General features: G+C 42.7%; 1 protein-coding gene across 10 annotated transcripts in view; it reads left to right on the forward strand.

Annotated features, from left to right (window-relative positions):
* Window positions 1-19,769, forward strand: part of myocd (myocardin) — a 182,075-nt gene that overhangs the window by 153,266 nt on the left and 9,040 nt on the right. For 7 of the 10 annotated variants that reach the window (XM_075457391.1, XM_075457395.1, XM_075457393.1 and 4 more), the window contains 8 exons: window positions 2,350-2,415; window positions 10,208-10,363; window positions 15,172-15,356; window positions 16,832-16,936; window positions 17,026-17,378; window positions 18,351-18,507; window positions 18,601-19,143; window positions 19,241-19,732. In XM_075457391.1, coding sequence (XP_075313506.1) covers window positions 2,350-2,415; window positions 10,208-10,363; window positions 15,172-15,356; window positions 16,832-16,936; window positions 17,026-17,378; window positions 18,351-18,507; window positions 18,601-19,143; window positions 19,241-19,732 — 2,057 coding nt within the window. The remainder of the gene's footprint in view (window positions 1-2,349; window positions 2,416-10,207; window positions 10,364-15,171; window positions 15,357-16,831; window positions 16,937-17,025; window positions 17,379-18,350; window positions 18,508-18,600; window positions 19,144-19,240; window positions 19,733-19,769) is intronic. The other 3 variants (XM_075457397.1, XM_075457399.1, XM_075457400.1) reach the window with 2 other exon arrangements.

A 19,769-nucleotide genomic window follows, 5' to 3' on the forward strand; every position in this document is an offset into this window, starting at 1 on the left:
GTCAAGATCCCCAAGTTGAAACAAATGTCTTGAGTTTCAAAATCAACAGTGCGAGAGGCGGAGTGTGGTTCTGCAATTACACAGCCTGGATCGGCTCCACTCTATAACATGTACACTCAGTGCAATCAGGACAGGCAACGCTTTGGTCTTAGCAGAGTTTTTTGGGAGAAAGAACAGATTCTGTGGCAGCTGCTGTGCTTTTTCAGGCAGAATTATTGATAACCTGTCAGTAAACAAAACACAGAGTAGTTTCATTTGATTTTTTTTCCTGCCTTTTTCCAAGAAATCGAGAGACATGAACCTGCATGTATGGATAAGATTAAGGTTGTTACCTTACTGAAATGTGAACTTGTCTTATCAGCTTGCAAGCAGCACCAAAACTGAACAGACGAATGTTTAGTTTTGGATTTGGCTGGGTGAGATGTGTTAGACTGAAGAAGAACAAATGATGTGTTAGCTCTATCAATGAAACTTTAACAATTGAACATCTTTTTAAAGCCCCATTCCAGCAGTTATCAATCTCCGAAAAACTAATATGTTTGTCAAAATTGTACATTTTCAACTTTTTGAACAAAAAACACTCACCTTAACAGCTTGGGCATGACTGCACACTTTTTTTTAAATTCAATATAGAAATCTATCAATATGTTAATCTGGCCTCATCTCAGATGACACTGTTTTTCCCTGTTTACCCCGTCTCAACTATGTTGTGGCCAGTTCTTTGAATCAGAGAGGGATTCTCAAGATGAGGAAACTAAATTATACAAGGTCACATGCAAATGGGAGTATCAGAATGGTAATTTATTCAAATTCAATTGCTCTCAACAATATTAGAAACGTACCGCTTGCTGGCTTGTCAAAGCTGCGGGTGTTGGTGGCCGGCAGCTCGGCTGGTCCATCCTAAAAAGACAGCGACTGCTAACTTTGTATCCTTGAAGTGCCTTGAGATTACATGTGTTTTGATTTGGTGCTATATAAATTAAACTTAATTTAATTAAATTGCTAGTAACCGCCAGCTAACCAAGCCACTACTGCTAGCAGCTGCCAAGCAGCTGCAACGCTAACCCCATTAGCTTTACAGCCAGCCAGTAGTCAGGATTGGTTCCCCCAATGTTCTCAGTAGAACATGTAGACTGTCTGACCTCACCTCTCTGACACTGAAGGCGGTGCTGTGAAGAATCAGAACATAAATCCCCAGCCACAGCATTAATGGTTGATTTTGCTCGATTTGAGCAGAGGGAAACTTTAAGTAAAAAGGTTCAAATCAAAGAAGCTCAACAGAATTAGCTAAAAATAACAGTTACATTCCATTTGTCACCTGACTTTTTCCAAGACTTAAGAGACCAAACTTGCATGAAGGTAGATGTTTGTTCTTGTAGTGGATGACAGAAAACTTTCCTTGACAGAGGTTGTATCAATTACAGGTTTTGGTTGGCTTCCAGTCAGCGACTAATGCCTGTGTTTGCTCTCTGTGATGTTGCGACCAGCAGCTCACGACCCCCTTGCTGTAAACTAAAGCAGATGTCAGATGAAGGGAAGGGCTCGGTGTTACATAATCGAGGTGCTCTCCCATGATAGAGCTATGAGCTGACAGTTCAGTCAAATTGTTCAGAAAGTCGTTACGTTACATCAAAGCAGGAGGGTTTGAGGAAATTCATGAAATGTGCGAGTGCAGCCAGAGCTGCGCGAATAAAAACCACCTGAGCGAGATAATTAACAATAGGGGAGACAGGCAGAAGAGGAGGAACATTTCATACTTGTGTCAGATCCAAGACCTAACCAAGGGACCTTCAGATTACAGTGGGGAGGGAAAACACACAGACAAAGAAAGAAAAGGAAAGCTAAAGACACACAGACGCAAGCAGACCAACAGACACGGAGGAGGCTCTATGTTTATGACCCCGAGCTCCCACCTAGACCACTTCTGCGCACACACACAGAGTAGGGAGAAATGTGTGCTCGTGCTGTGGACCACACACTGCTGAGCAGATCTGTTTAAAAGCCAGGAGCTGTGTTTATCATTCCCTACATCCTGCTCACAGAAATATTTGTGAGCGAGCAGCGTTGTTTTGTGTGTGTGTGTGTGTTTACTGTATGCATATGTGTACATGCATGCGGACATACCAACAGTGTGAATGCGTGTCAGTGGAATCACTACAGATCAGCATCTGTAGCTTCAGGCTGTAGGTGATGTACATCTATGCTAAATGAGCTACTGCTCTAACTATTCTGAAAGTGAGCTGGATCCTCAGTCTCTTCCTGCTTTTTCTCTGTCCCCCACCTGTCTCCTCACGTCTCTTCCTCTCTTCTTCACTCCATCTGCCCCCCCCCCCCCCCCCCAAACTTCAGTGCTACAGTTAAGACTTCAGCAGAGGAGGACACGAGAGCAGCTGGCAGACCAAGGCATCATGCCTCGTGAGTAACGCCTTCCAACACTGAGCTGCCGCACACGTGCTCGCTCACACACACACGCACGCTTCCACTTACATGCTTTTCGTCTGCAGTGAGTCAGACAGGCAGAGGGAATAACTGGAAGAAACATAAGCAAGGAGAAATAACCCACTTTGGCCTAATGAGCAATAAGATACAGAGGTGAAGGGTCTATCGATTCAGATGGTTTAGATTTCATCTGTCTGGGTTTGGAGAATAACTTGTCCTGATTTCACCCAGATAAAAAGTAAATGGCTTTGGTTTGCCATTCGTACAGTACTTATAACTTTTAGGTGCTTAGACGTGTTTCCAGTTGCACATTATGAAAAGGTTGATGGAAACTTCTCCTTTGCAAAACTTTGGGACTATCCTCCTCCAAAAAAAAAAAAAAAAAAAGACCATGGGTTATATGTTCATGCAGGGAAAAACATATTTTCACTGTAAAAAAAAAAAATTCAACCTCTGGTGGTCTTGACAGCAACTGTTTTTGGACTGTGAAAAAAAACGGCATCAATGCAGAGGATGCTTGTAGAGAAGAAATAACCATGTTTTTAACATTGACCAAGTAGTTTAGATTTCTAAACCGAAACAAATGATGCTTTGTCAAAAACAACCAGGAAGTGGCAAAAGAGTTTTAGTAAAATGTTGTCATATGCTGGCGTCAAACTTGCATCCCACGGATGAAAGCCTTGCACGTAGTGGTGCCGTCTAACCCCCCCTCCTTTTGCCGGCAGAGGACTTTGTGGCTTGTTGAAGAAAAGCACCTGAGAATGTTTGCTGCAATGTCGCAATGCCGCAATGCTGATATGAGCAGAGGAAATACTAAATGTATTAGCCTAAATGCTGTGTGTAAAGTTGGAAGTTCAGAGAACACCTCGATGGGTCGAATATTGGATCCGAGAACTTGTTTAAAAAAAAATTTGCGTGCTGAAGAAGACACTTTTGGAACCCGTTATTCACACGGCTGATGAAATGAGCAAACGGCTGTTTATGCCTCCAGAGAATAAACAATATTCAGTGACATGAAAGAATAATCACAACCTCCCAGTTCTCTCAGAAATGGGCACAGCAGCTTTTGTCTGTCTTTTTTTTATCAAAGCTCAGTTTCCCTGTGGCAACCGCTATGCTCTTCATTCCATTCTTTGGGATGGCTATAGCTATAGGAAGGTTGGTGGTTTGATTCCCAGCTTCCCCAGACCACATGTCAAAGTAACCTTGGGCAAGACACTGAACCCTACGTTGCCTTCGATGTGTCCCTCAATGTGTGTGATAGAGATAAAGAGCCTTATGTAGCCTGTAACATTGTAAAGACGAAGATGTACTGTTTGACTGTGAATGATTGAATGAGGCTTGTAGTGGAAAAATGCTTTAAGTGATTAACTAAATTTCTAAAAGCGCTGTCTACATTCAGCCATTTACAGTTTTGTACAACATCCTGTATCTCTACTTTCTGACAACAGGACACAGCCTACTTTCTTAACTCCAAACCAGTTTTCAACAATGAGCCAGATGCACAGATTTTGTAAAGCGTTGTCTTAAAAGTTTCCGTCCAAATGGAAACACAGCTAATGTCCCTGCTTTTCCTACTTCTTGGTTGTCCCTGTTGTGTTGATCTATATGATGAAATTAATGTATTCGTTCATTGATTCGGGTAAGTATGAGGATGTTTTCTGTACAGTACCCTGCAGATATTAATCAAAATGCTTAAACTGGAAAAGTTTGGCATTACTTTATACTTAGTTTTGCTATTTGCACGTCACTCACAGACAGAGCAACATTGCCATAAGGAGAATTACTCTGGAGTTGTGTTTCCAGCCATCTGACTTAAGTAATGCTAAAATTGACTGAGACCTAACTGTGAGCACACTGGAGTTTAAAAATCTGTTGTTACACCTTTGTTTTCACCTTGAGTTTCATTAGGTTTAGGCAAACAAACTAGTCGGTTAGGTTTAGGAAAACATTGTGGCTTTGGGCAAAATGCACCATTGTATGAGGGAAAGCTATTCATCCATTTTCTAGGTTACCAGGGCAACTCGTGTGCCAATCACGTCACCAGCAGGACACTACTCTGCATTTTAGGTATTCTAGTTGTTGAAGAAAGATACAAAGAAATTCCGACCAAGTCTTTTATGTGATGGATTGGGAGAGAATTGGTTCCTTCCTGTAAAACTGTGCAACATTATACCAACTGCAGTGAGGCTGAGGTTGTCTTTCAACAAGACTTCTGATGCCCGTGAACCAGAGACGGACAGAAACAGGTCGTTCAAATGTTGACCTTTAAGATGCTAGAAGTTTTAAAGCAAAGGTAATCCAGACTCTGCAGACGGATAAACCCAAATGGACGTAGAGAAAGCAGGTGGATGCAAGCAGCCCGCAGGCAGAGAGAGACAGGCAGAATGTGCCGGGAGCCAGCGAGCAGGCAGACAGGTCGGCGAGTGACCGCTCAGGAATGCTCTCCTGTTGGAAGAGGCTCTCTGCCTCAAAGGAGACGGCAAATTCACAGAGAGTTGTACCTGTTTACAGCAAAGCGCTGCATCAAAAAGCACAGGCCCGCCCGAACATGACAACACGGAGCACGGGCTGCCATTTACAAGGCGGAGGCTTTGTTCTTTTAATGTCACATAAGTCACAGTGATGAGAACACGTAGACCCGAGCGCTCTGAGCGTTCTCCTAAATCCTCACTGTTGCTGCGATTTACGGTCTCCTGTGCTCTTCAGGTCAGGGTATCGCTGTAATGTGTGCAGATATTTTGTTTAGATTTGACTGCCAACACACAGCACATGAGGAATAAATTTTCGATATTCGTGACAAAGCAGTAAAGATTTTACACTGTCGACAAGCACTTATAAACTGAGATTTGATCTATTCCTGTTACCTTAAAGCTACGCTGTGTCATCCAGGCAAACATGGAGCAGCAGAGAGAAATGCCAGTGTATTTGGGGGGGGTGTGTGGTTCCTTGCCTGCAGGAACAACAAGGGGACTGGGGGACTTGGACTGCAGACCAGGGATTTGTTGAATGATATCTCTGGCACCATTTGCCATTTCACAGAGGCTCCAGCGTCCAGATAAACCGCTGGTAAGTGTGCGGGGGAACGGAATCCAGAGGCCCAGCAAGGCCCTATCAGTTTCTAGGAGTCTGTCACAGATAAGGCAGCACGGAGAAACGCAATTGGCCAACGGGAATCCAAGCGCTCCTTTAAAAAAGAAATTTCAATTGGCTGTTATCTCTTGATTGCAGGCGGTGGCGCAGATGTAAGAGAGGTTGCAGGGACTTGTATTTGCGCTGTTTGTTAGTACTTTCCTTGCAGCCACACAGTAGATATTTCTTATCACTCTTGGAAATGTCCTCCAAGCATTTCATGTCTTCGCCCCAAAAATGAGACATTTCTGAGGGCGACGCAGCATCCTCCTCCTCCTGTTGCTGCTGTAGATGTGATCCTTCAGATGCTGGCTGGCTCTGCTTGGCTGTGTTATTCCTGCTGGGGAGATGGACACGGCACAGGGTCTGTGTATATATTACCCAGGGAACATCTGGTGTTTATTAGACTATTCAAGAATCTACCCCGGCCTCTTGGGCTTGACTGGCGTGTGGCCTGCATAGGAGCGCGCTGTCTGCCTGCTGGCCACAGGTCTTACTCCACACACACATGCAATCTAATATTTCCTCATAAAGATAATACAGCTTTAGCTGCAGGTTTACTGTGCTTTTTTCCTGCTCGTGTTTTGAAATGTTCTCTGCCACGGCAGCACGTACTGCGACAGGTTTAAAGTGCAGTGCATGGTTAAAAGTCTGTAAGCGGGGCTCGTATTCGCCGTGTCATGTTACATTATGCTCATGCTGGCCAGCGCAGCCACGGACCAACACGTTTTCAGGCGGCTTGTGTCAACAGTTTAAGCACACTTAAAGCTCCGAACATCCCTATGATGTCACATCAGGCCGAGCTCTAAACACATGACGATGCCAACGTGATCACGCCAGGCAGCTGAAGGAAGGAAGAAGACGGGATACATGCTGCCGTACTAGGTCACTATTAATTCCTACCCTCTTTAAATTGTCCTTCCTTTTTTCCAGGGTGTCTTCGTTTTTCTCTCTTTTCTTTTATTCTTTATTTCATCTGCTGATCTGCCTGAATCTTTGAGTTTGTTTATCCTCTACTTCCCTTTTCTTTCTTTCATTCTTGTTACAATTTAGCTCGTTCTTTCCTTTTTCCTTCAAAATACTTTTCTTTTCTATTGGTTTTGTCGTTCTTACATTGTTTTTTCTTCATTATTTTCATATCTTTCTTGCTTGTATACTTTCTTTTTCCTTCTTGAATGATTTCTTTCTCGCTTTCTTTGTTTCTTCTGGCTCATGTAATTACTCTCTTTTATCTTCCTCTTATTTCATTTTTGTTTTCTTTCCCTCCTACATTCTTTCTTCCTTTCTTATAAACCCAAACTATTATTACTTATCATTCTCTCTGGCAGTGCCAGTGCCCAGCATGCATCGAAGACAAATTCACACTCATATGGAACATTTTTTAATTTAGAATTTTAAAAAAATCTTATTATCCATTCCACTTTGTAACGGATCATTTTTTTTCTTTTTGTCACTTCCATCGTTCTCATCTAATATCTCCTGCTCTGGGGAGAAGAACAGATGTCTAATTCGAATGAGACGATAAGCAAAATCTTTTGCTTTATTGCACATTTATCTTAAATTAGATGAAAACCTTCTTTTTTATAAAGGCTCTAATGAAGCGTTTCATTGCAGATCGGTTTTCCATCAGGCAGTAATACTCCACCTTGGATGTCCACCATAAAGCACAAAATCTTTCCTTTCCTCTTGGCCCACAATCCCAGATCATCCCTCAAAAGTCTCCCACCAAAATGATATTTGACCAAATAAGTGCTGTTAGTCTTTCTCACACTCAGATAATCAAACTGATTAGGTTTCTCTCTTCACTGCTGGTCGATCAGCCCTGCGAGGGTTGTGGATAGATTGTAGGCTGAGCCAGGTTAGCGCCTGATTATTTATCCTGGATTTAACGGAGAGAGATTGTGGAAGGTGGAAAATCTCACCCACTGTGGCCTTTTAATTACCGCCTCCTCGTTTATTTTTCTAACACTCAGTGTCTGACTGCAGTAACACAGCTGGGCAACTAGTGGAGTTGATTCAACACAGAAACATTGATAATTGAAGAAAGAAGGAGGTGTGCTCATTGGGGAAGTGACAGCTGAATGCTCACAGGGCAGATTAATAACATTAGGATGATGAAAGAAATGAGATGAGGTGGAAGAAAAATTAAATAAACTCAAATCTAACAATTAGGGCAAAAAGGGATAATAGTTGCTAAAAATAGTTAGCCTAGCAAGCCAAACCCGTACAGCAAAAGTTGTACAGGGTTTTGATTTGGAACCTTGCAAAACGACCACAAGTGACTAGACTAGCCCCGGAGCAAATTCCATTTGCGGCCGCTAGGGCGTCTAGATTTCTATGCTAAAAAATAGTTGCTCTGTTTAAAATGCTGAAAATATAAAACTCATATTATTGAAGGAAAAGATTACAAACAGTATTTGTATATTTATGGTTTATATGCGAAATGCATGACCGTTATGATAGGTTTGCAGGCTAACACGTGCATTTTATTGCTGTTGGCAAAAGTTTTAAACCAACTTAGTAATACAGTGGGAAATGTTCAGCTTTCAAAATGTCACTTAAGTCAAAATATGAAAATATTACTTTAAAAATGTACTGGAAATTTGAGTTACTTTTCAAACAAAACTGAGTTTTCCGTCTTTTACCTTTAAAAATCAACCAAGACACATTAGCTTATGTGCTAACAGGCCAGCAAAGGCTCTGCACATAAAGCCCAGAGACTCTCAACATTTTTGCATGAACTCAGAAAACAAATCGTTACTCTGACATCCCTGGCAGGCAGTGTGAAAAGCATGATCAGTTGCATTAAAGCGAACCTTACTGTAAATTATGCACAGGTGCAGCCCATAACCAGAAACAGTTTGTATGATACCAAAAATGGAACAAAATTTCTAAACACACACAAAAAAACACAACGAAACAAACAGAAAGAATAAAAAGGTGCAGCATTTTGACTTTGTTTTTCTTTTTCATGTGTTCTTTCGAGGAGATTTTTAGTAGAGGAGGTGAAAGAGAGCAAAAAGATGGGCAGTGGGTCCCAATTTGTCAATAAATATGTGAAAAATTTAATTGAAATGTTTTAAAACAATTTACTTCAAGTAAGTTTCTCCCTGTGGGAAATGGATAATATCAATAAACCATCCAGGCAATCTTCGAGAAAATCTCAACGCATCATCTCCAATGCCTCAGACAGCACTAAGTGAACAATTGTCACTCATCAGCAGCCAATTTAACCACACAGGCAAGGGATTACTGTGGAAACCTTCTGTCAAGCACTACAATACAGAATTACATTTATATATTTAATGCAACTCAAAAATTTACTGTGCTAACTAATGCTAACTTTGTCCAGAGGCGCCATCAACTTCTCTGGACTCTGAGGCATCTGGGATAGACCATCATATAATGGATATGAATATTGTAGCCAAACCAATCAGTAGTCCAGATCTTTTCTGGACAATAAGTTCTCCCGCCATCAGAAAGTAAATACAACTCATATGGCTGTTTCCACATCAGAGCAGATGTCATTCACAAGCCTTCCATTCAACATGCCATGAGGGGGGGGGGGCTCAAGACCATCATTTGTTCTGTCACTAACACGAAAAGACTTTATTATAACACTTTTATCACTTCCTGGTTGGATTTACACAATAACATTACTTGGCTAGAGATAGAAAACAATCATGGTTAGGGCTAAAATACTTTGTTTTTTACAACATCACACTCATGGATGCCAATTTGCACGGCACGTTATGAATACATTTTGTAACATTTTGGTTGACTTTAGAAAAGAACATACACAGGTTAGGGTTAGAAGTCAAAGCTACTCGGGTAAACATTCATGGTTGGGGCAAAAAACACTCTTTTTAAGAATCTGTCCAAACTGTCATGGATGCCATGTTTTCCCTACACACGTAGTTGCTTTCACAACCACTAGAGGTCGCATATATCTTTAACACAATAATTGGCCATATTTGCCTGCATGAACAAACACCACATGGGCACATTTTGGGGAGCAGGACAGTCTTTATCTGGAAGAAATGGATGCTGTGCCAGGCGCCGTGATGGTATGAGTTTTGTATCAGTGGCACATGGCAAAACTCCTTTACACCTCTGTGATGGCAGCAATAATGCAAAAAAAGTGAGATTTTGGAGCAACATATGCTCCAGGCAATGCAAAACCGCATTTCAGACTCCCATAGCTGAGGAGGTTGGGTGTGAGGGTACTGGACTGCCTGCCTGCAGCTCTGACCTGTCCCCAGTAGAGAATATGTGAAGAATTTTCAAAAATTACACATTGATGACTCCGTACTATTGCACCCCTTAGCACATGTTTGCAAGAAAAATGGGACAAAATAACAACTTTGTCGCTTGGTATCCTCAATCCCAGGACATCTTTCATGTCTGTAAGGTTAATGTGTCTCATTTTTAAATCCAAAAAAATCCAGTTAGATTAGATCTTATCAGGTAGACTTACAAAATACCATGAAAACAAAAGAATCTCATAGTTGTTAAGAAAGTCCGGCGCTTCAACGAGTCCACATTTTCATCATTGCAGTATACTGAGATGTTAAAGCAGTGTTTCAATCGAGTGTTCCATGATGTTGATGATGTGGTCCTGCTCTTTGTTACCCAGACCCGGCCTCTGAAGGCTCCTCTTTAAAAGCCCAGATAAGGCTAAAGCGAGCCCAGCTCGCTGAGGACCTGAATCAGAAGCTGGCGCTCAGGCCGGGGCCCCTCCAACTGGTCCAAAAGAATATAATTCCTCTAGACCCTGCCATCGCAATGACAGGTATCAGCAGAGAGAAGCTGCCGTGTAGTCTAACACTACTGTGTGACTTTGTGTGCTTGACCGCTTTCGAGTTTGTTTTCTGTAGTTAAACTTTCACTTGTGTGTGTGTGTGTGTGTGTATACATTAATTGAAGTGTGTTTTTGACTCTTGTACTCTATATAACAAATGGCACGTTCATGAATGCTCTGCTGGACTACAATGCAGCATGTTCTCAAATGAGCACCAACTAAAAGGAAGAAAAGGTGAGAAAAGGTGAATGGAAACTTCAAACAACAGCTTAAAAGTTCTTTACGCTCTCTTGAAGTGTTTTTTTTTTTCGGAGAAGACTTGGTGTACATTAAGGGAAATTAAAACAAATCACGCTTTATCACAACTCAGTTGTTCAATTGACAGCAAATTCTCAGCAGTTATAGAGGTCACATCGTTATAGAAAGAAATGAGGTAATAACGTTCTATGATATGTTGATATTTGTAACTCAACTTGGAAATCTGGCTTCTTATTTGCATTCCTTCCTTTTTTTTTCGAAATTGGAAGTAGGAAATTCTGATTTCCGATCTGTCATGGAATGCCACACTATACAGGAACATGCCATTGCAAAAAAAAACTGGTACCACTGGTAAAACTGAGCCCATTTAAGCAACAGTTCTTCACACCTGAATATCTTAACAAGACACAGAAGAACGCACCGACAGTATCTGGGGTTTCATTGCCGTTTCAGATTTTTATTTAGATGATGTGAATAAGGAAAGTTGAATGTAAACTATAAACATCAGAAAAAATTTCTAAGAAAAACACGAGTAACTTTAAACTCGTTCATGCGAATTCATTCCAGTTTTGCTTCACTGTTGAGCAGGTTGTTAAACTCCACTATAATAAGTTGGAAGACTTATTTGTTGCTAAATTGATCTATGAATAAATTACCGGTATTCAATTATTTGGACTTGATTCACTAAATAACCTTTTGTTAAAGAATTATGAATGAATAGAACTGAAGAATTCCATGAATGTCATATCTGAACCACGATAGCTTTCAGGTTTTTTTTCTCTTCTTTCTAGAGCCATTATTAAATGATATGCTCTTTGTGAGAGATCGGGCCTGAATGTTTTCTACAAACACATTTTTCAGTGACAGGAAAACAAGGAACCCCTAATATACGTCAAAGAACCTGTTTCCTGTTGTTCCTCTTCTTTGTCATCCAAACTTCTCAGCAGGGAGAACTATTTAGTTGTAGTTGTCGTCCAAAAAATGCATTTTACATATTTAGCCTTCACCATGCTTATCCCATAGAATTTCTAGAGACCACTGTGTATCTTCATAAAAAAAGCACTCATTTTCAAGAAAGGAGGTGCTTTGGCATCACCGTACTCAAGTGTTTGAGGAGTCCTTGAGATGTGATTGATTTAAGGAAATGCACAGCATGTAAGCTCCGACAGTGCCATGAATAAGCTTTGTTTAAAGTGCCGGGTCTGCACAGCTCGAACTTCATGCTGTTCTAACCTCACTACATGCCACTCGCTCTCTATATCATTCTTGGCAGTGTAAGTCGTGTTCTTTAGAGTCTGGCGTTTCAGTGGTTTTATGTTTGCCCCCTTGAGCTTCCAGTAAACATGTTGCGTAAAGAAGTCGGCGAGCTGCACTCAGCTGCTCTCTACAGGAGGAGGAGAGCTCCCTTTATAGAGATGAGCAGCAGCTGTATTTGCTTCCACCCTTTTTTTCTCCAGAAGTGTTTTTGAGCCGGTGCGCATCTTTGTGTACACAATCTGTGGGCGTACCTGTGTGGGTGTTTGCACCTACAGACTCCTCCCCTCTTTTGCATCGGCCTCATTGCGAGCTACCTCCACAGCTCCGTGACGGAGGCAAACTGCTGCCCTCCTCCTCCTCGCCTGCAGCATTAATCCCTCACCTTAAAACTCCCCATCGTACTCAACACTCCCAACGATTGGTTCAACCTCGGGTCATTTTGGAAACAGCATGACCTCTAAATCACTTGAGAAACGGAAGTGTGTGCAGTGTACTGATTTCCTGAAATTCTGCCAACTCAATCTCGTAGTGACATGAAATGATGTTAAAGAGTCTCAGAAACGGGGAGAGAAAAGTGTGTTGGACTGTGTGACTGCTAAGAGTTAAGCATGAACAGGTGGGAGGAAATGGCACTAAGGACAATGCTTTGTACTCAGCTGTGTGTTGAGCTTTATGAGTATGTGTGTATTGCAAGGTCATTGAGTTGCACAAAATGGGCCTGGTACAGTGATTGAAACCAGGGTCTGTTCCTGGCTGTCACATGTTTGGATACAAAAAGAGAATCTTATACCCCTCTCCCTACACACAAACACACACAAACACACACACATCCACGCTCCAACGCAGACCAACCTGGGCCGTCTCCCTCCCCGGGCTCTGTCCCCTCAGCTCTGTTAGATAGCTGCTCTCAGCTGCTCCAATCAAAGCTCTGTTTCCTATCACAGCAACCAATCAGGAGCACGGTGGAGGTAAAGTGGCCGTGTCGGCCTCTCACCCGCACCGCGTAACACCTCCGAGCTGAGTGTTGAACTAGGTGTTAGTGACAGATGGGCAGTGTATGAATACTTGTGGCCACATACATTGTGTGCAACGTGCAGCAGTTTAGATCCAGCCACCAAACCACCAGCTGGCTGCAGAGCAAAAGATCTGTGACTTCTCCTATTTATCTTCAAAAGCATAGCATGGCATGATATAATGAAGCCCTTGAATCAAGGTCCCTACATCACAACAGTTTTTTTCCACCAGCATTTTATTTCTGATAGGCCTTAAAACGCAAGTTAGACCATGATGGGAACCGTGTTGGGACTCATTACCAGGAATTTTAGAATAATTTATGTCTGTATTCATGTGTTATCTATATATATTTTACAGTTCAGTGTAAAAGTCTTGAGCCACCCCCTCATTCGTTTATAAATTGTCAGGAAAATGGATTGGAAATAGTTATAAAAGCAATTTATTAAAACATTCAAACATAATTTTTGAATAAAGAGGCAAAAACAGCATTTGTACATTTCTAACAAGCTTGAAAGTGAATATCTGCTCTGAGCTCCTTTATCCTCCAGCACAGCCTGAACCCTCTCAGACGAGCTTTCTGTCCTTTCTTTAAGGAGTCTTCAGGAATAGTTCTCCAGGCTTCTTGAAGGACATCCCAAAGCTCTTCTTTGGATGTGGGCTGCCTTTTGTTCCATTCTCTGCCAACATGATCCCACACTGCTTCAGTAATGTTGAGCTCCGGGCTCTGGGGAGGATTCATCCCTCCATCAGACCTGTTGCCACTGATTTCTCCATGTCCCCTCCTTAAGAATGGCTTCTTGACAACCATCGTTCCATGGAGAGCATTTCTGATGAAGCTTAATAGAAGAGTAGATGGATCAACTGTAGGGTCGAGATGCATCTTTTGTGTCCTGTGTCAGGTCTTTGCTGATTTTATTTTATCTTTTGCTCTTTCCTTGGACATTGCTTTCAGTCACTGTTCATCTGCAGTAGATAGCTTTTTTTTGTTGTTAAGATATAACACGTTTTCAGCTAATAGCTCTTTAGGAATCACCTTGTTGGTGCAAAAATACTATTTTCTGTCTGTCAAACTGTGTTATCCTTCAAAAAGCATAAAGAAGCATATGATGTGTCTTTGTGACAGGCGGCTAGTAACGAAATGCCTACAAACAATTTAAAATTGGTTCTTCGCCAAGTAGTTATGTATTGTTATGTGTAGACATAACACTGGTTCATCCTGTGAGTTAGGTGCCATTTTATGCTTGAAAGATCCATATGTCAGCATTAAGTGGCTTATCAAACAAAAAAACACATTCCTCTGACAAAGGTCAGGTATAAGGACTGGAAATTAGTGAAAAAGCTGCCAATGTCCAAAGAAAAACTTTGAAAGACCTTTTTTTAGACTTTAAAGGATTACAAGAAAGTCTGGCTCCTTGGAAGCAAAATATAAATAAATGAGGGTTGGCTCAAGACTTTTGTCCTTTACTGTAGTCTTTGTGATAGAGAAGGTTTCAAGATTAGGTGCTTGGTCAACTTTAGTCAACTATCATTTCAGTTTCCAGTGTACTCTTGATATCCCTAAAGTACAAAAAACAAATCTACATTTAATTGTTATATATTTATTGTTTCGAGCAAACAAAGGCCCGCTGGGTGCATGAAGAGCTGTTACATCCTCACGTGGCAGGAGGGCTGTACTTGAACTTTGGTCACATCTTTAAAGCTTAGGCCAACAAGGTTAGCATTAATAAGTTTGTAGCCAGCTTACTTGGAAGAAAGACACATTTTGACATTAGACTGGGTTTCTGGGTCAGGTTGATTTATGGTTCTAAGTGTAGTTGTGTCACTGTGCATTTGTGTGATGAGAGATTCTAACCGATACCTTGGGTACTCTCACATTTGTTTTCCAAGTCAGAGGTCCAGGTCAATGGGAGCAGGTCTGCTGGTGTTCATATGATGTTTAAATGGAATGTTTATCTTGTTTGAGTTTGTAAGAAACTTCAACATTCGTCAACCTGTCCATTTCACAGTTGGATTTTTGTCTCTAGAATGTTGTTATGCTGTAGAGATTGCAGTTATACCAGCTGAGATGTGATCACAGCACCAGCCTGACCACATTTTGAAGGGGTCTGACATATCCTAATGTTTTCTGCATGCATTAACTATTAGCATGGTTTTCCTAGAGAGTTACTGAGGATACAGATTGCATGTTTATGCCAAGTGTAAATGTTCTGAAAGTAATGCATGTAACCTTGCTGCCCCGCCCCCCATCACTCCCTTTGTTCTCCTTACAGTAAACCATGGCAAGTTCCCCAAGCAAGAGGACTCCTATGCATTTGAGGAGGACAGCAGCAGTGAGAGTCTGTCTCCAGAGCAGCACCACAGTGATGAGTCCCAGAGCTCGGCCTGCCCTTCATCCGAGGCTGTCGGTAGCACAGCCTCCTCCTCCTCCTCACCTGCTCTCACTAGCCCACGACAGGTATATTTAAAAAAGGAAAAAAAAAAAAAGTTCTCTCCCCTCTATCTGCTGAATTTGTTGGACATCTAGCAGCAGCCACTGCTTAGTCTCTGTTTCCCCCCCGTGGTGGCAGAGTGAACTGCACCACTCTCTCTTTTTTCCCACCAACTGTTGGACTGAGTTGAACTCAGGTGTCACATTCCTGCATGCTGCCTTTCATATTCTCACTGCTTACCTTTCACTCAAGTGGCCTCATTCCAATGGCTGCCATTGGCAATGGCCATCAGAATCAAATTCACCCCAGAAAACAGTTGTTTACTTCTCTTAAGTTAACTCTCTCTGAGTCATGTCAGCCAGAAAGAACTATTTAGTACCATTTGGAATACTTCTGCGTGGAAAAACTTCAATACACAAACTCTACTGCCGGTTGGAGTACAAGCAGTCTCCCTATTTGCTCAACTCGTAATTTTAATCTTTAAGGAGATATTAACAAGACAGAAGGTAAAGAAAATTAGATTGAATATCAGACCAAAATCAATCAAATCTAAAGCAACAACATTTACAGTCAAACATCCAACTGAATAGATTCACTCTCTTTCATCACATATTCTAATCCAGTGTTTCCCAACCCTGGTCCTGAAGGCACACTGCCCTGCATGTTTTCTTCCCTGCTCCAGCACACCTGATTCAAATGAATGGGTCGTCCTCAGCCTTCTGGAGAGCTTTAAGACCTGACCCAATTATTTGAATCAGGTGTGCTGGAGCAGGGAAACATGGAAAACATGCAGGGCAGTGTGCCTTGAGGACCAGGGTTGGGAAACACTAATCTACCTGTTTGGTGCTCCTTGATGCCACATGTGTGTTTGTGGAAGCGGGACTATAAAACAAGGGCTTGACGTGTTTTAGTGAAATTCTAAATGCTTCTAAACAGACCAGTTTACAAAGTAAAGCATGAGGGAAACTACAGTATGTCTTTAATGAGCACCAACATTGCATCTTGTATTCTTTGAACGCAGCTAAAACATATTTTAGATTGAATCAAACCAACAGGAATTGAAACTTCTTCAGATCTTGTCAAACTAGTGGAGTGTGCTGTGACATTTGGTGCAGGTGTTCAGGACACATGTGAATCTCACTGACTCTTTGTTTGTTCCCTAAACGCAGGCTAATTTAGCTCTTTAAATCTTCAGTTTAAATCCTGGCTTAGTGGGTCACTCAATGACTTCTTTTCCCTCAGTTCTCTGTCTTTCACCATCCAGAGAAACATTTTCACTTCTACTTATTCAAAACTGTAAATTAGTGGGTAAGTAACAGCATCCTCACAATGAGTCAGTGGAACTGATTTCTCGACTGCATCTCTGTCCAGTTTAATGTAGCAGAGATGAAACACAAGAATGCTTCATTTGTTTGAGTCACTGAATGCTGAGAGCTTGTCAACTTTCTAAGAAATGTGGTCAGTGGAGTTTTAATAACCTATCTTTTAATTTATTGGACAGGGCGGTGCAAGTAGAGACCCTCCTGATCAAAGCCAGGAAGAAGGGTTGTCTGGTGCCAACAACAACCAGTCTACTCCCCCAATACCAGTTCCCGCTATAGTAAAGGTGAGCCATTCCTGAAACTTACTTCCATCTTTCTTTTGACTGTAATACGTTCCAGTGTTTTTGATAGTATTTTCAAACTCGCCTTCCAGTCCAAGACGTCAGACAAGAACCGACACAAGAAGCCCAAAGATGTGAAGCCCAAAGTGAAGAAGCTCAAGTACCACCAGTACATTCCTCCAGACCAGAAGGCAGAGAAGTCCCCTCCGCCCATGGACTCGGCCTACGCCCGACTCCTCCAGCAGCAGCAGCTCTTCCTGCAGCTGCAGATCCTCAGCCAGCAGAAACATGCCCACACACATGCACAGACGCAGCAGTCGCAGCAGCAGCAGCAGCCACAGCAGCAGCAGCACGCCCATGTCCCACAGACACAGCCCCAGGGCCAGGCCCAGCAGAGACAGCCCACCTTCAGCTACCATCCTCACCCACAGGCCCACACTCAGAAGTAAGTCATACCCATGAACTAATGGACTGCCTCCTTTACTTTCCCATGGCAGGTATAACTGATGTTGTTGTTGTTTGTCTGTGTGACTGTCATGTCCTCCCGCACATGCATCGAGAGGGAGATTGAATCAAGGTGAAGATTCAATGCATCCACTGGTTTGCTTAACTACTTTTTATGGATCGCCATATTATGATACACATATATAATGATATATATATATATATATAAAATATATAATGACTTTTGCTGCATAAATAATCCAAACACCTATTAGTCATTGTGTTGATTCATTGCTGTAGGCAGAAATGACCTCATGTGGAGCTGAGGAAGCCTCTGACTGAACACACTTTGTTGATCGATCACTTTGATATGTTGAGGTGTGCAGTGTTGTCCTTTATGTTGAACAGCTTTTGCGACATTCTTCCTTGCATAATTTTTTGCAGGTTCTACCCAGAGCAGTCCCCAGCACAGCCAGTAGTTTTTTTCTCAGTTCGTTCAGTTTCTTTGAGTCACTACAATAATTGAATTGAATTGAATTTGTTATTAAACTTTAGTCAAATCTTTTCACTTTTTAAATTAAAGCCCACAGCTGTCGTTACACTACTGAAATATCAAACTGACAAATTATTTTGTAGAAAATACACAGGGAAAATTCACCAGTTCATCCGATAACAATTTCCCAACTCATCCACGGTAATGGCTTAGTCCCAACAGAATGTTCACTTTACTCCACTTAACTCCTATAATCTTACCATAGAAAGTATGTTTTCATGACTATATAGCTGTGTAGACCTAAACCAACGTTAAATTTAGGCAGATTCATTGGTTTCTAGTGACTGGTAAGGGAAAAACGAACAACTCCTACAGAAATTGGTTAGATTGAAAACAATCTTGGATGCTGCCACTGAGTAAAACCAAATTAATACCTCCCTTTTAGCTCTAATTGACTCCACTTTCATTTTCCTGTTCCAGAGTGGTGAGTGAACAGTTAACAGCTTGTAGTTCCAGTGGTCCGTCCAGCACAGCCAACAGTAACTCGTCCTCTCCGGTCAAGAACACGTATCCTAACCAAAGCAACATCTCATCTGTCAAACCTGGGCCCCTGCCTGCTAATCTGGATGACCTCAAGGTAGGTGTTAATGGAGATGAAAGTTCAGACATTATTCACTTTTTAACAAATACATGGAGTTCATGTTGCTTTTTTGGTTTTGTGCTCTGAAAGGTTTCAGAGCTCAGGCAGCACCTGCGTATTCGTGGCATGCCGGTCTCAGGCACCAAGACCGCTCTCATTGAACGACTCCGGCCCTTCAAGGATTCAAATGCGGACTCTTCGCCCACAGGATCGTCCGAAATCACCACCTTGACCTTCCCTGTCACACCCACAGGGTCACTGTCGTCCTACCAGTCCCCATCGTCCTCCAGCACTCTGTCGCAGGGAGGGTACTACCCGTACCCCAGCACCTCCTCCAGCCCGCCCATCTCTCCAGCCTCCTCAGAGCTGTCTCTCAGCGGCTCGCTCCCTGACAGTTTCAGCGACGTGCCCATGTCCTCCCCCACACAGTTCACCCTGCAGCCGTCCCCGGCACAGCTCGGCATGGAGGACGGCCACGGGGGAGCGGGAGAAGGCAAGCTGGCTGGGGGAAATCAGAGGGTGGGAGAGCGTGGGGGTGCGGATGGTTTGGAAGCTGAGAAAGATAAGATGCTTGTGGAGAAGCAGAAAGTGATTGAAGAACTGACATGGAAGCTGCTTCAGGAGCAGAGACAGGTCAGTTCCAATGGCTCAGTTCAGTGTTTGTAACTTCTGCAGTGAAATGAGGATTCAGAACTGAATTGAATTTAATCTCTGTGGTCATACTTGTTAGGTTGAAGAGCTGAAAATGCAGCTCCACAAGAGGAAACGCTGCTATGGAGCAACCCAGGACACTGCTCCTCCTCCATCTCACCCCGCCATGCTCCACCAGCAGCAGACTGCAGCCATGATGAGTCACCATTTTTTCGGGGTGACAGTCAAGCAGGAGCCCATGTCCATGTCCTCCAGCTGCCCCCTGTCCTCTCCCAAACAGCTGAAGAGCCCCGCTGGCAGCTGCATGGAGGACATGGGACACTGCAACAACCCCATTGCAAATATGGGGGGGGCACAGTGTATGGACACAGGCCCTTCCTCTGGCAGCCCTCCCACCATGTCCGCCTTCCTCAGTCCACAGTGCTCCCCACAAGATTCTCCCATTGGAAAAGCTTCCAGCAGCTCCCAACCTTCATCTCCTAATAACCCCTACCTGCTGTCTCCTCCACTGGGAAGAGATGGCTGTGGTCACCCCCACACCCAGGGCAACAACAGGGCACGCAGCATGCAGGTATGATATGATGATGATGATGTTCAGCTGCATTACC

Source organism: Odontesthes bonariensis, chromosome 23 (assembly GCF_027942865.1).
Source record: "Odontesthes bonariensis isolate fOdoBon6 chromosome 23, fOdoBon6.hap1, whole genome shotgun sequence".
Classification (NCBI taxonomy): domain Eukaryota; kingdom Metazoa; phylum Chordata; class Actinopteri; order Atheriniformes; family Atherinopsidae; genus Odontesthes; species Odontesthes bonariensis.